At 32.8% G+C, this 15247-nt stretch overlaps 1 protein-coding gene across 1 annotated transcript; it reads left to right on the top strand.

The window, feature by feature from the left end:
* The first annotated feature begins 212 nt into the window (after positions 1–212).
* On the top strand, positions 213–9995 carry LOC135841958 (protein takeout-like). Its single transcript, XM_065359194.1, has 7 exons — positions 213–369; positions 4098–4208; positions 4732–4824; positions 7609–7756; positions 8016–8149; positions 8232–8381; positions 8487–9995. Exons 2-7 carry the CDS (start codon positions 4121–4123, stop codon positions 8636–8638), a joined length of 765 nt encoding a protein of 254 aa, XP_065215266.1. The 5' UTR covers positions 213–369; positions 4098–4120; the 3' UTR covers positions 8639–9995.
* The last annotated feature ends 5252 nt before the right edge of the window (positions 9996–15247 follow it).

A 15247-nucleotide genomic window follows, 5' to 3' on the forward strand; every position in this document is an offset into this window, starting at 1 on the left:
TGGATCAGTCTAGGTTTTCATGATTTCAAACAATTACCTCAATCAAAGTCGTCCCCGTTCTCCACCTTCGTTCCAAAAATACATAAAAATAGAAAAACAATCGAGTATAAGGTCATCACTCATCATGTACTCGTGTATAGAAGAAACAATAATATCGAGTGGAAACGGAGAGTGTGAGTACCGAATGCCAGTGAACTTGAAACTAGTTTAAATTCGTAAAACGATGGTATGTTCAGTTCAGTCTCTTCTTCGGTGTGTAGAAAACATGTGGCGTGAACAGGTTCGTAGTTGTTAACTTTACTTCTGTGCTCGCATCTAGGTCATCGATCATTGTTATCTCGGTCATTTCACCTTAATTTCCGCTATCAGGTGAGATTTTCCAACACTTTTTCTAATTAAAAAAAAAAATTACTAATATTTTATGTTATTGCTCGCAAGTTCATCCAGTGCTTGGTTTTTCGTACCAAGAATGTTGATATCGTTCCACCTCATGATTTATGTGCTTGCTTTAATTTTTTTCTATTCTTAGAATGGACAATTTGAAAATAATGCTTAATTTTATCAATTTTATAATTAAAAATCCTGCGAGTTGAAACGAATCTGTCTAACAAATTTCCTGGTTCTTCATACGTATCTCAACCACGTAATTATTATTTTTTTACTATTAGTAGATGCTTGATTTTTTTTTAACTATCTTGGGTCCCTATAGGTACTGTTATTTTTTATCCCCGCTGAGAGTGTTCACAAAAGTTACCTACAGTTTACCTAAACGTATTATCGAGTGTTGCACATTCGCTGTTATACTCGTAGTAGGTATTTTGTATGCACATCAAAGTAGGTATCATATGTGTACTCGGCTCAACTCGATGCCCTCCTATAGTGAAACGAAGTGATTTTATCGTTACAGGTCATAAGCGATAGTTCATCTTCTCTGCTACGCCCTACATTTCGTGTTTTAAATTGACCTTTGTTGCGCATCATGAAAACCTTAACCTTCTCCAATTCAAAAAAATAAAACAATACCCAAACATTTTGTTAAAAGTGGGTACTTTATTTTCAAATAACATACTATTCGAGATTATTATTGAAATCTTCAATAGACAGATAAAAAATAGTGAAGTCATTGTTTCAATTTAAATATAAGTATTACGAAAAGCCCTCCAGACTTTCAGGTACCTATTATTAGGTACCTAAGATTGGTAATGAATTTGTAATTAATAATTATTATTACATCAAAAACACACGAGAGGAGAAAAAGAAGTATGGAATGCAACCCTGAATGATTAAAGAATCGACTCGATTGAAAATTTGAATTGTTAGAAGGTAGTGTGGGGGGGGGGGGGGTGAAATTGATTTTTTTCTATCACATTATTTTAATCTTGCACAATAACCTACATAATGATGTTGCTGTAGTTTTCATAAAACAGAACTCATCTTTTTACAAGTCAGCTGAATTTTTGAAAATATGTACAAGGTGATACATTTTGATCACTTTAAGGCTTGAGCCCTTCAACATTCAGTTTAAAAAAAGTAAAATTTGACAGATTTTGAAAGTTCTGATTTTTGCTGTTTTTCTAGTGATCTTTTTTTTTCAATTTTCAGTTTTTAAACGAATTGTATGAACACTTTTAAATTGTATCCCTAGAACATCGAGCGAATGCGAACATTATTTCTAAAAATTGTATAGAAATCAAAAAGAGTTTTCATGCAGTTTTTACAAAGTTTTTTACCTGCGCTTCTCACATTATTCAAACAAATTTTATGAAGTCTGCGACCCTCAAAATTGACTAGTTTTGGTTGGAAAGATTTTGGCTGTGGATCTGTGAGCACAACTTTGAAAGTACCTATCCAACTGAGTTGACTGCGACTTCGCTAGGTATTTTAGTTGATGAAAAATAAGTGTCTGACTTTTCACCAAATTAAAAATTTGGCGCACAAATAAAATACCTAGAATACCTACATATTTGCAAGTTTGAGAACTGAATTGAAAAACCGAGTCAATAAAATCAGCCGGTATTTGACCCGATTTGCTTTTCCTTAAAAAATGCTCATGAAATGTTTTCGAGGAAATACTTAGGCCAACTAGATTTTCACGCGAAATTTCGACCTATTTTGATAGGTCGAATTACACTTTTCCATGCAAAAACCTCAAAAAGCCATGCCCCAGTTGGAGCTCAAAATTCTTTATAAATGCTCAAAAAACATTTTCGAGGAAATCATTGATTTTCTCGTGAAAATCCGATATTTCCACAAAAATGTTTTTTGAGCATTTTCCAAGAATTTTAAGCTGGAAATTTGGACACAATTTTGTAAATTTTTGAAAAGTTGACTTTTCAAAAATACCAAAAATAGTGACCAAATTTCCAGCTTAAAATTCTTCAAAAATGCTCAAAAATCATCAAAAATCATTTTCGTGGAAATATTAGAATTTCACGCGAAATTGCAACTCATTTTGATAGGTTGGAACATCATTTTTAAATGAAAGTCTCAAAGTAATAGGAAAAAAATCACCTTTAAAATTACTGAAAATCACCAAAAAATATAAATAACAGTTCAGTTGAAAACATTTTTCTTTGTAAGTATGATAAAAATCATTGAAAATCGTCAAAAACCAACGAAATTTCCATAAAATTTGGTTGATGATACTGCATGAAAACTGGTCAAGATAATGTGAAAACACTGATAAAACCTTAAAAGTTACTGAAAATTGATCAAAAAAATCATAAAATCTTACAAGCAACGATGGATAGAAACTCCGTAGAACTAAATTGAAATGGCATGTCATAAAAACAGGAATGAAATATGAAAATAACTTCAAATCAACAAAAAAAAAGCTTTAATAATGGTGAAATTTGGCAAAAATTGAATAAAAAAGTTTTTAAAATGCATGTTATTATTGAAATGATATAGGAACAAAAAATACTAAAAAAAAAACCACATTAAATTCTAGGATATTAAAGATTCAGTTAAATCATCCAGAAAAGATTGAAAATCGAAGGGTGTGTTATACCCTGAGAAATGTTGACCGAGTAAGCCCATCTTTAGGACAGAAAATACTGTCGAAAAAAAACTTTTTTGATCATCAGCCGAGTTCCACTACTCGGAAAGTGCTAAAAATTAACGCGAAGGTAGGAAATATGATGAGAAATATTTTTGAAAAATAAAAATTGCTGTCAGTGAATAACCAGAGGGGCAGAGGCGTTGTGATCATTTTCAAAATCTTGAATTCAATTTTGCATTGGATTTCACGGCCAAAAAAATTCTGAAAAAAAAAATTGAAAAAGTGTTAATCTTCACTACACGGTAAAAAAAAGAGGGGGAGTTTCGAAACAGAACACACCAAGGACGAGAGGCTCCCCGCCTTTCAAAAAATCCCTACATTTGAAAAGAAAAAAAAATGCCCGAAAATGTTGAAAAATTACGAAATGAACCACGTAAAATACGTAGGTATAGGTACTACATATCAACTTAGAGATTTGGTCTCCATTATCAACATAATCAACCACTTATGCAGCTTCGTCCATACTCAATTCTTATATAAGCAGAAGATTTCAATATGTTTCTAGAATCGTTGACAAGAGATTTTATGCATTTTACATTTTCTAATTAATTTTCACCATAAAATCACTTCCGAAACATTTACCGGATACTGTCGCATATCCACATTTTCTACTACAACCAAGAAAATAAAAATAAAATAACAGGAAGTAAGTCTATTTACATTAACTGGATTTGTGGCTTATATGCAACATTTTCCCCTAAAAAAAAGTCACCTAAATTACATAAGCTTTTGTATTCACCTATTACCTATACCTATGAGCAGATGATATGAACTTTTTTTTAATCGATCAGTTTTTTCAAGGTTAGTTACTTTCTCTCAAAATGAAATAGGTACCTAGGCAATAGGCATTAATTACTTACGAATGATGCTCACTTCTTTCATTTTTCCTTATTCTTGAGTGATTTTTTTTTGCCCCTGACAGTCCACATCCTTCTACAATTTCGATTTTCATGCGAAAAATTGTCATCATTTGACAATATGAATTGAGTAGTATTTGAATTTTCAATCTCGTACTAAGAGTAAATTTTTATTTCAGGTACCAATTGAAAATATTCCAAAATGGGTTTCATACTGAAGACATGTCTCATAAGCTTATTCATCACGGTTCACCTCGCAATGGGCCAGCAAAAATCTCAGAGAGAATTGAGTAAGTAATTTTACCAATGTTTTAATTACAAATAGCCCAAAAATTATTACCGAAAGCTAAACTAATTCAAGACAGATAGTTTTTTTTTTTTGAAAAAGTGGTCCAAATTCGGGGAATGCCTACTTCATTGTATCAATAGTGACGAACTTAATCTCAATACGTACAATTTAGATACATATATACACCGAGTTGAAATGTAATGGCAATCGGATGAAATAGGTATCATCATCTTTCTCCTAACCTTCCAGAACCGCTATCGTATATGTGAAAATTAAACCGGTTCCTCGATTAAAACATTTCGCCAAATCAAAGCGTCGTCACCGCTTTCCGCGTAACCGTAATTAGTAATGTCTTTATGGACAAATTACTTTCACTTCCTGAGAAGTACCGAGAGTGACCACAATTAGAAAAGTTATTTTCTCGGTATCCCATTGCGCATTTGATACGAATAAACAGCTGGATGGCACGGTGGTACTCGTAAAAACAACTTAATCGTAATTTACAATTTTTGTATTGCTTGTAGGTGAAATTATACTCTCTTGTCATAAAGATGATCCGAGACTGAACGAATGTCTGACTCATTCGGCTAATCACCTGGCAACCCAGTTCAGACGAGGTAAGTTAGCAGTTTTTTTTAGAGTACATGAATTTCAATATTTTTTTGCGAGCTACAGACTACCAAAGCATGTAAGTATGTAGCTCTCTGCAGAAAAAATTGAAAAACTGAACAGTGACAGAAACGGACAAAAGGGCTTTGGCTGGGTCCTCATGAATAATGGACCTAAGGTACATATTTGATTTTTTTCATCCATCAAGTTTCAAAGGTGTCATAAACGTTTTAAAATGACGCAAAAGCTGTCAAAAATGCATTAATTTAAAAAGTAATCAAAATTCACTACAATCATTTTAAAACGCTCAAAAAACCATTAAAACCGTTAAAAATGACGCTTAAGTGAACATTTAATGAATTTTCGATAAAAATCACCCAATAAAATGCATTGAAAAGTGTTGAAAACATGTCAAAGTAATGTAAAAACACTCAAAAAAATCATTGAAAATGACCAAAAGTCAGATGATGAGACAATAAAATGATGAATGTGAAACAACTTTGAAAAAAGCAATAAATTTACAGAAAATATTACGAAAAAAAATTTAGTGAAATTTGTCAAAAATGCATCACCGAACCCTCAATGTACAAATGAGAGCAAAAGTTGAATGTTTTGATTAAATTACCAGAAATAAAATCAGTTTTATGGTCAAAATTCCCAAAAAGCTTAGTTTTTTGTCATACTTGATTGAAAAAAAAATACATTTTATCAAAATTGTCAAAAAATGTTTTACCAGCCAAACATGCAGAAAACCCATTCTCTTTGATCTCAATTTTCAGAAAATCTTGCTTTTTTTGTATCGAAAAACTTCGTCGCTGTCAATATTGCAAACAGAAATCAGTTTCTCATCAAAATCACCAAAAAACCTTACTTTTTTACCAAAATCGCAGAAAGGCCCAGAATTTTGTGAAAACTGTAAAGAATGTTCGAAATTGCCCAAAAAATTGTCACAAAGTTGGTTTTTTTCTAAAATTGCAGAAAATCACTTTTATGTACTTAGTCAAAAAATCAGTCTTTGTGCCAAAATTTCAAAAAAAAATCACCGACAAATCTCACCTTTTTCCTCAAAATATTGCAAAAAATCCAAAATAACATGAAAAATTTACATAGCATGGTTTTTTGCCACAACTGCCAAAAAACACTTTTTCTTTGATCAAAATCTCTAGAAAGGTGCTTACATTTTTTCTCGCGGAAAAATTTGCTTTTTTATGTTCCAAAATTGCATGAAAAAACCAGTTTTTCATAAATTTCTATCATCAAAATGTTGGGAAAAATTTCACTATTTTGTAGATAGTTTAGATTAATTTTTTGTCGAAATTTCAGAAAATATCTGATTTTTTAGACCAAAATCGCCAAAAAAAACTTTGCTTTTGACAAAAAATGTTCAAAAAATCTTTGCAAAAAAAAAAGGACTTCTAATCACTTTCTTTAATCAAAATTACCAAAAAACCCTACTTTTTTCAAAAAAATGCAAAACATTTTACTTTTTTGTAAAAATTGTAAACGAAACCAGTTTTGTCAAATGTGCAAAAAATGTTTTTTTTTTCTCAAAATTGACAATTTTTTTTTGCTAAAATTGCAAAAAACCTCCTTGGTTGGTCGAAATTTCCATGAAGGGGCTTCTTTGTTTCAAGCTTCTTTCTCCTATTGTAAACGTTGCGAATGAAAATTAAGTCCTTTTTTAAAATTAGGTAACAAAAAATTGTCAAAATTGTGAAAATTCTTTTTTTATTCTTGGTGAAACTTCTAAAAAGTGTGCACTTTTTTGTATAAATTTCCAAAAAAATTTGTATAAAAATTGCGAAGTGTTTTAATTGACAAAATTGAAGAGGAAATCTTTTTTTTTAGTCAAAATTTTCAGAATAATTATCTTGCTTTTTTGATTTTTCATCAAAAAACCAGGAAATCTTACCTACTTGTTTTGTAAAAGTTCAGAAAAATTCTACTTTTTCGTTTGAAATTGTAAAACCGACTTTTCGTCAAAACTGGTTAAAAAGTCTGTTTTTTTTTAGAACTGCAGGAAAAATTTGTTTTTTTGTTTATGAACTCTAATATGTAGTAAGTAAGTGTAATTTTTTATTTTTTTTAATTGCCAGAATCCCATAAAAACATGTCTTTAATTTACCTAAAAATCTTAATTTTTGTTAGCCAAAATTTCAACAAAAAAATTCTGTACTAAAATTCAGGTAATGGAATCAATGTCAATAGATGATGAGCCTATATTTTCAAATTTCAGACAGAATTCTACGTTACATAATAGGTAATACTACATAATGAATATGTCGTTGGAAAATTCATGCTAATTAACCGTTTAACATTACGTAAAAACGATTGCAGCACAAGCAGAAATGAAGTAGGTAATACTACTTAAGCTTTATAAAATTGAAGAGTTCATCGCGCGAAACATTCCATAATGTTAATCACGATACACACGTGGCTTTCAACTCTAATGCTCTTTGGGTGCCATCACCATCACACATTCGAAACGAAACGAAACCTAATTCCCGTTATACTCATGCCTACTGATAAGGTTACATGCTCTTCAACTTGAAATCGGTTTCTCATTAACAAAATTATGTGTTATGAAATTACGAGTACGTATAATCTTACCTACTCTTAATAAACATGCCTAAAGGTATTGTGGTGAGAAGGTCTCATGACTGTCCGGAGTTTCTCTAAATGATCCTGTCACTGTTCAGTTCGTAATAATTTCATTATATGGCATTTGTAATGTCACAATATATCTACAGAAATAAAACCCTGTCTCATTCAAATGTCTTTTATACTCGTAGGTATTCCAGAGTTAGGAATTGGTGATGTCGAACCTGTAACAATCGATGAAATTCATCTGTCTCTCGGATCTGGACCAAATGGATATAGAGCAACTTTCAGAGATATCGAAGCCTACGGCGTTAGTAATCTAACGGTTAATTCAGTCAGGTAAATATTATCTACAAAATCATATGTTATTGATCTTGACTTTTTCTTTTCAACTTCCCAATGAGATGAAAATTGAGTACTGTCAGGCAAAATTGGGATAACTCAAGTTACCCTCTTTTAATTTTTTTTCGCGATTAGGGTTCCTTGAACTTCAAACTACATGTTGAGTATTAAAAATTATCATTTTTAGGAGACGTTGTTATCGACATGAAAAATATCAATACTCACGATCTATTGACCTATAAACTTGTTGTTACAGATCCGATTTAAACACGATGCAATTCCAGTTGAGTTTCACTATTCCTAAAATATCGACCTTAGCTAAATATCGAAGTTCCGGTGTTTTAATCATGGTTCAAGCTTCCGGCGGTGGAGATTACTGGGGAGAATATGGTAAGATAACCAATCCACCATACTTGGAAAATGTTCTCAATTTTAACGAAAAAAAAATCATTCATCATTTGATCAATTTTAGACGGTGTACGAGCCAAAGTCTACATCAAAGGAAACACCGTTGCTAGAAATGGGTACAGATATCTCGAATTGGAAGATTTGAAAATGGATTTCAGCGTACAAGATATTCAAATGGGTATTAAAAATGTTCACAATGGAAATACAATTATTGGTAAGAAGAATAATAAGATTTTATGGCCCACAAAATTCACATAATCAATATCATCCTCAACTATAGCCATTTATCTATAATTCTTTGTACATTTTCGTCTTACAGAGGCTGCTTTGAACTTATTCATCAACTCTAATTCGCAAGAATTGTTGAAGGAAATGAAACCATCGATTAAAAAGAAATTAGTTGCTCAAATGAGACACTTTGTCAGCAATCTCTTCTCTCAAGTGCCAGTCGACTATTGGATCGAAGAATGAAAATTTTTCACCGCGTATTTTCCAATCGTGTGAAGATCTGGTCAATCAAAAACAGAAAATCGATGCATTTGTAAAATAACTGTTCAGTTAATACGACGAGTCTGCGTAATTATTTGACTTTCGATACAACAACCTCTTTCAGAATTTATTTATAAGAGTAGACGTACGTATTACTGAGCATTAGAAGAAAATTTGAAAAATATATATATAACTTATCATGGATTTTGAAGAAACTTGTAGTGGGAGACTACTCAGAAAAATTTAGAACCCCTCAGCTGTTCAGGAGGTTGAGCCAAGGGTCCTAAAAGAAGAGTAATTTTCGACAAAATCGTGGTTTTTTGTCACTTTCGGGTAATATAACATGTGCAATCCCTCGGTCAACTCCGTCAAAAGTTGCGATTCGAGTTCCTTCCTGAACCTCCCTGCCCCATTATTAAATTCAAAATTCAAAACCACTTTTAGCCTTTTACCCAGCACTAGGAGATCGACAGTACTCGAAAATTTCAATTTTTAATCAACTTTAAAGCACTTTTCCGGGATGAAAAATTTCTTTTTTGAAAACCTACGCTGGATTCGTGTTCAGCAGGTCAAAATACCCAGATTACCACACTTTTCCCAATCGTTTTGATCGAACTGTCCAAATTCATTTTTTTTAGCTCGATTTTTTTTTCCTGGAGCATCCATTAAAATGAGTGGAAAAATATGAATTTGGAAAATTGGATCGAAACGATCGCGAAAAGTGGGGTGATCAGGGTATTATAACCCGCCGAACGCGAATTCAGCGTTGATTATTTATAAAAATAATTTTTAATAGCGAAAAGTGCTGCAAAAATGACGGGAAATTGTATTTTTTGAGAACTGTCAATCTCCAACTGCTTGGTAGAGGGCTTAAAGTCGTATTAAATTTCGAATTCAATGGGTTAAAGAGATTCAAAAACTTTAATCGCAACTTCAACTCGAGAGTGGCAAAAAACACCATTTTTTCGAAAATGAACCTACTTTGAGGACCCCTGACTTAGTCTTCTGAACAGCTGAGGAGTGGGCTCACAGTTTTTAAGGATAGTCTTCCACTCGCATTAAATTTCTATCCAATATCCGTTCATATGTTTAGGCATACTTTGTAATTGCTCGTAAGTTTTCGTTTCTGTTAATTTAGTTTTCGTGCACAACTTTCGATAAAGCCAATTATCAACAATCGTCACCAAAGCTCGAATTCCATGCACATTGAGTGACAATTATTTTATAAATCTAAAAAAGCTTCAATTTTGCCTACGTTTAAAGGCGAATTTTCGTTATGTTTTTCGTTTCATTTAGTTTTACTCATGTAAATAATATGTAATAAACTGTACATATCGACGACGAGTCTTTTTTAAATTGCATTACCTAATTCGCGAAGCTTTAAATAAGAAAATGATACCCTGAATTATTCAAAAGTACATAAATAAAGAGATCTACCCTTTCAAAAGACTTTGTATTCACTGTAGTGAAAAATGAGGCAAAATCGATCAAACCAGATCAACATTATTATTCATTACTCTCTCGAGTCTTCAGTGTGTTGTTCCTCCGTTGTGAAACAAGGACACAAAAACCTATACCTTCATCGTAAGGAATTAAATTCGCGATCTTATAATTGTGCACTGAAAAAAATTGAAAAATTTCTCCGAAGAGATCTGGTTAAAATGAATTTTTGAAAAATATTTCAAAAAACACTAGATCAGAAAAATTGCTCTCGATTGAATCAGAGCGAGCTCCAATTGAAAATGATTTCCCTGAATGAATTCTTAGAATTCGAGGGAAAAAAGCACAGCTGTATTAAATAGGCGATTTGGCCCTATCCTCGGATTTTGAAACTAACTAGAGGAAGTTCTGCTGTTGTATACAAAGTATTTTTTAATTTCGATCAAAATTATTGGGTGAGGAGAAGCGCATCATTTTATGTTTGTTTCTTCTTGATTCAAAGACCACCAAAAAGCTTTTACCATCTACGACAAGGAGATGATGGCACTCGTCGCATGTGTCAGAGCTGATTTGATATCTTCGTTCGGATTGGCACAGAATATTTATACATCCTACCACCGATGAGATATGATGGTATCGATTTTGCAACTTATAAGTCAATACTAGCGGTTATAGATCAAAAGTTTGATACACCAACGTTTATCTATAAAAATGCTATGTACGATACTTCATTCAAGAATTAGTGTTTCTAGTCCCCTGCGATCCATCAATGGATTCGATGACTTAATCAGTAAAGGTAAAGCAGGTTCCTCGTCTCTGCCGGTGCAGTCCCACTCTTCGACTGGGACGTCGCAGCCGCAGTCTAATGTTATGACGATTTGTCAGGTAGATTGGAACACCGCCAAGTACAAAAATCTATATGACAATCATAAACCTCAGACTTTATTCGATCGAAATCCGGTCGCAGAAAGATGATTTTTGCTGCTAAAGTACGACTATTTCGATGTTATATGGCATTATTACAACGATCCATAATTTTGTAACATATCGCCTATATGTACTCATTAGTAGTGAGATGTAAATTTGTAATGGGTAAAATTAGTCATTTTATTTTGTAAAATTGTAGTTATTATTCGTTTTAGAGTATGTAAATGTTTGTTAATGTATTTTCCATCATTCGAGTGAATGCATTAATGAATTTTTTCATTACCTTTTTGACCTGTTAGATACCAACAGCCTGTCGAATCGAAGATTCTGATACATGTTTTAATTTTAACAAGTCCAAACTTGTTGAAATTGATAAATTAGCAGATACTTCCCTATGTATAACCCCTAAGAGAGCGCTAAATGAAAAATAAGCACATGATTTCAAAAATCAACCAATCACAAAGGGACTGCGACATATGACCCATGAAATTATCAGCATACGTATGACATTGCAATCGCGTGTTTTTTAATCATAAATTTTGTTATACTTAGGTGATTTAATTGTCCTAATAAGCTTAATTCTTACAGAATAATGGGTGCAAATCTTCCTGCAGAAAACCAGAATCCCTTACTTTTACTCGGTAAGTCTTCTTTTACGTATGTAAACTATACAACAGTGAAGTGTGGCATTCGACATTCACCATCAGCACCATAAGTTCACTTCATACGAACCTACGTATAATAATTATGACATTTTTTCGCGAAGATAGATTTCTTGTGCGGGATCGGCAAAAAATCATCTCAAGTATATGGTATAAGACTAGGTATATTTAGAGTGATGTACTATGAATTGTTGTATAATTAAAATTTTAATATCTTAGTGAAATTTGATGATTGGAGCCAGCATGCTACTACACATGTATGTATACAATGTTCCGAGATGTGCTCGCATAGCAGTATGGGAGGACGAAAGCGAACTGATTATGATAGTGATATTGTATCTCTACATGTGCTGTATTTTTTGCAGCTAACTTGGATCTCAATAATTACAACAATCGAACACCTCCTCAACTATATCGGGCACTGCAAAAGGCACTCGTAATAATTTTAAATATGCTGAGCCAAATTCGTATATTGTACTTCGAAAGTTCCACATTTCTTTCCATATCTGTATCCAGTTGCAGAATTGTAATGATATTTTGTTTCAATGTCTTTCAGGATGCGGTACAGATCGAATTGTAATGATACCTCCCCGTTTCATCCCTCTGATGCAGTATGCTAATTTAACATATAATGTAAAGTTGTTTGTTTGTAAATTTTTTCTGAATTTTATAATTAATAAGTAATAAGTGCGCAATTCTGAATTTTATTTGATCATTACCTACTTCGTATAATAGATTAATAATAATGTCTAAAATTGTGAATGATTGATTCCGAAACCCCCTGTGATTAAATTTTCATATCGCTAGATCACCTCTCAACTCCTTCAAAAGATGTGAAATTGCAATATCAATTGAAAATTTCATTTTTTAGTAAGCTGTTTGGTTAATAGTAATACAAGCAATATGATGACAAATTCCTATAATAGGTATCCGCAAGTTATTAGTCACATCGATACATATCTTTGAAGCAGAAGATGTCGAACCAGTACGATTTCATATGGAACACACGAGTAGTGTACAATGAAAAACTTAAACAACAAATACAACAATCAGAAGACATAATTGAAGATATACAGCGAACGGTAAATAACCAAAGCGAAGAAATAGAATTACATAACGTTAAAATCAAACATTTACAAGAAGATTTGAACAACCTACAAGAAATATTATTCAAGAGTGAAATGCATCATCTAACGAGTCAGATCAAAATGCCAAACGCGACTGAACTAGAGAAAGAACTAGAATTTGAGACTGATCAATTCAGAAAATCAAAAGAAAATGAGAGCCAACCGTCTACATCCAACGCAAACGTAACGAATACAATGAAAGAAGAACAAATCGAAAATCCACCCTTAACACCTTTTCAACACTGGAAAAACTTACGTGATGAGAACGATTTTGTTTATGTAAGATTCAAGCAGCCAAAGAGATTCGACCCATCACAATGCATGATAGACAAATATACGAGATTTCAATAGAATACAATATCGAGGCATTGAGACACGAGTTACATCAAAATAATTTCACATTTGAAAGCAACGTTAGTGAAAAATACTCACAGAGATTTGCCGACAAACTCCAATTTGACTTCATCACCGCCTACATATACAAACACCCAAGAGGATACCGAGTACCATGTTTTTTTATGAGAGATTATATGATGATAGGGGATGGTGCACTATGTGGCATGGCTTGGGAAGGACTCGGAGATGACAAGAAAATAAGATCGCGTATGATGGCTTCTCCGTTCTTAACCGGAACACTATCACCAATTTAAATTGAAGTGGGAGTCAAACATGCGTTATTTGTGGAGACCTACTGTGGTGTAGATGATCCTAAGTAGAAATAGTTAGGCAAAACTATACACATAAATTCAATGAGCCTTTTTCAAGGTTAAAATCTATGGTGGGAAACTCGAGTGCTTAGGACGATAGGTACTTGGTACCTATTCTTCAGTACGATTTTCATTCTCGAGTAATGAACGTGCGTTCGTAATATTTTCTTTGTATAAAATTTTCTTGTCATTACATGGCAATATTCGAGTTATTTTTGTAATTATTAAAACAATTAAACATGATATAATTTCTCCGGTTACGCGAGTGTTATTTGTGTTGTAATGAATTCTTCTTAATGGAAATTGGACGATAATTCAAATGGAGTAAGTTTCCTTGATCGAGTTACCAGCTAGGCTGAGGTAATTCCTCAAGCCAAATATGTTGGTCAGCATTTAGGTTCTTTCTTCATAGTTAGGACTCAGAGATAGTCTATGAAAAGACTTCGTCCAAAACTATAATAAAATGATCAAGGTAATGATTAGGTTAGTAGTTTAGAGAGTAGAATTTTTCTATATAATCCATGTATGGATTCGTAACAGTGATTCTAATAAAATAATCTAGGTATAGATTTAGAAGATTTCCATCTATTTCGACTTGATATTTCAATGTTTAGAAATGTGTGTAATTTATATAATTACTTTTCGAATTAATTTAACACTGGGATACGTTCCAACAATGATTGTGTTTCATGTAGGTTCTGCCTACTGTGTATATATAAAATCCCTTCTTTTTGGTAAAGTATTGATTGAAACATATCTTCGTGAGTTTTATGAAATTTAGAGCATTTTTGTATTATGTGGTTAGGTAGGTTTGTCTTATCCTAATCCAAAACCCATCCCATTATTTCCTCATCGTAAATATTCCAATACCTATTTTCTCATTAGATTTTCCCTAGTCCAAAAAATTACCTTATTTCCTAATTCCTACACCACACTACTACAATAAAGAGAAAAAACTAGGTAAAAAGCATTAAGTATCCTGTTATCTTATTTGATGGGGAGGATGTTGAGAGATTAACATTTTTCGAGGAAGGAACATATACAAACAAATCGAATTGAATAAACCACGCACAGGACGCCGACAGAAGTCCAGGCCAAGGGGTTGACGACAAACAACAGGTGCTGGACCTGCATCACCAAGAAGTTGAACAATTTGAAGACGTTCCGATACTGGAATAGGACGGTGAAAGAAACCAGAACGTAAATCCGGCGCAAGTCATTACAGAATTTATTTATACTAAGAATAGACATACGTATTACTGAGCATTAGAAGAAATTTTTAAAAGAATATATAGGTATCCTGGATTTTGACGAAACTTGTAGTGGGAGACTACTCAGAAAATTTTTGAAATCCACAGCTGTTCAGGAGGGTGAGCCAAAGGTCCTAAAAGTAGAGTCATTTTTGATAAAATTATGATTTTTTTGCTACTTTCGGGTGGTATAACCTGTGCAAGTGTGCAATCCCTTGGTCAACGCCGTCAAAAGTTGCGATTTGAGTTCCTGAACCTCCTTGCCCCATTATTAAATTCAAAATTCAACACCACTTTTAGCCTCCTATACCCAGCACTAGAAGATTGACAGAACGCGGAAATCACAATTTTTAATCAATTTAAAGCACTTTTCCGCCATGAAAAATTTCTATTATGAAAAACTAACGCTGGATTCGTGTTCAGCAGGTCAAAGTACCCCGATTACAACACTCATGGTCTTCACAATCATTTTTACATA

This window comes from Planococcus citri, chromosome 3 (genome assembly GCF_950023065.1).
Source record: "Planococcus citri chromosome 3, ihPlaCitr1.1, whole genome shotgun sequence".
Classification (NCBI taxonomy): domain Eukaryota; kingdom Metazoa; phylum Arthropoda; class Insecta; order Hemiptera; family Pseudococcidae; genus Planococcus; species Planococcus citri.

Coding starts and splice junctions, on each gene's coding strand:
- LOC135841958 (XM_065359194.1), top strand. CDS start 4,121: ATGGGTTTCATACTGAAGACATGTCTCATAAGCTTATTCATCACGGTT. Junction 4,825..7,608: donor GGCAACCCAGTTCAGACGAG/GTAAGTTAGCAG, acceptor TTATACTCGTAG/GTATTCCAGAGTTAGGAATT. Junction 8,382..8,486: donor CAATGGAAATACAATTATTG/GTAAGAAGAATA, acceptor TTCGTCTTACAG/AGGCTGCTTTGAACTTATTC.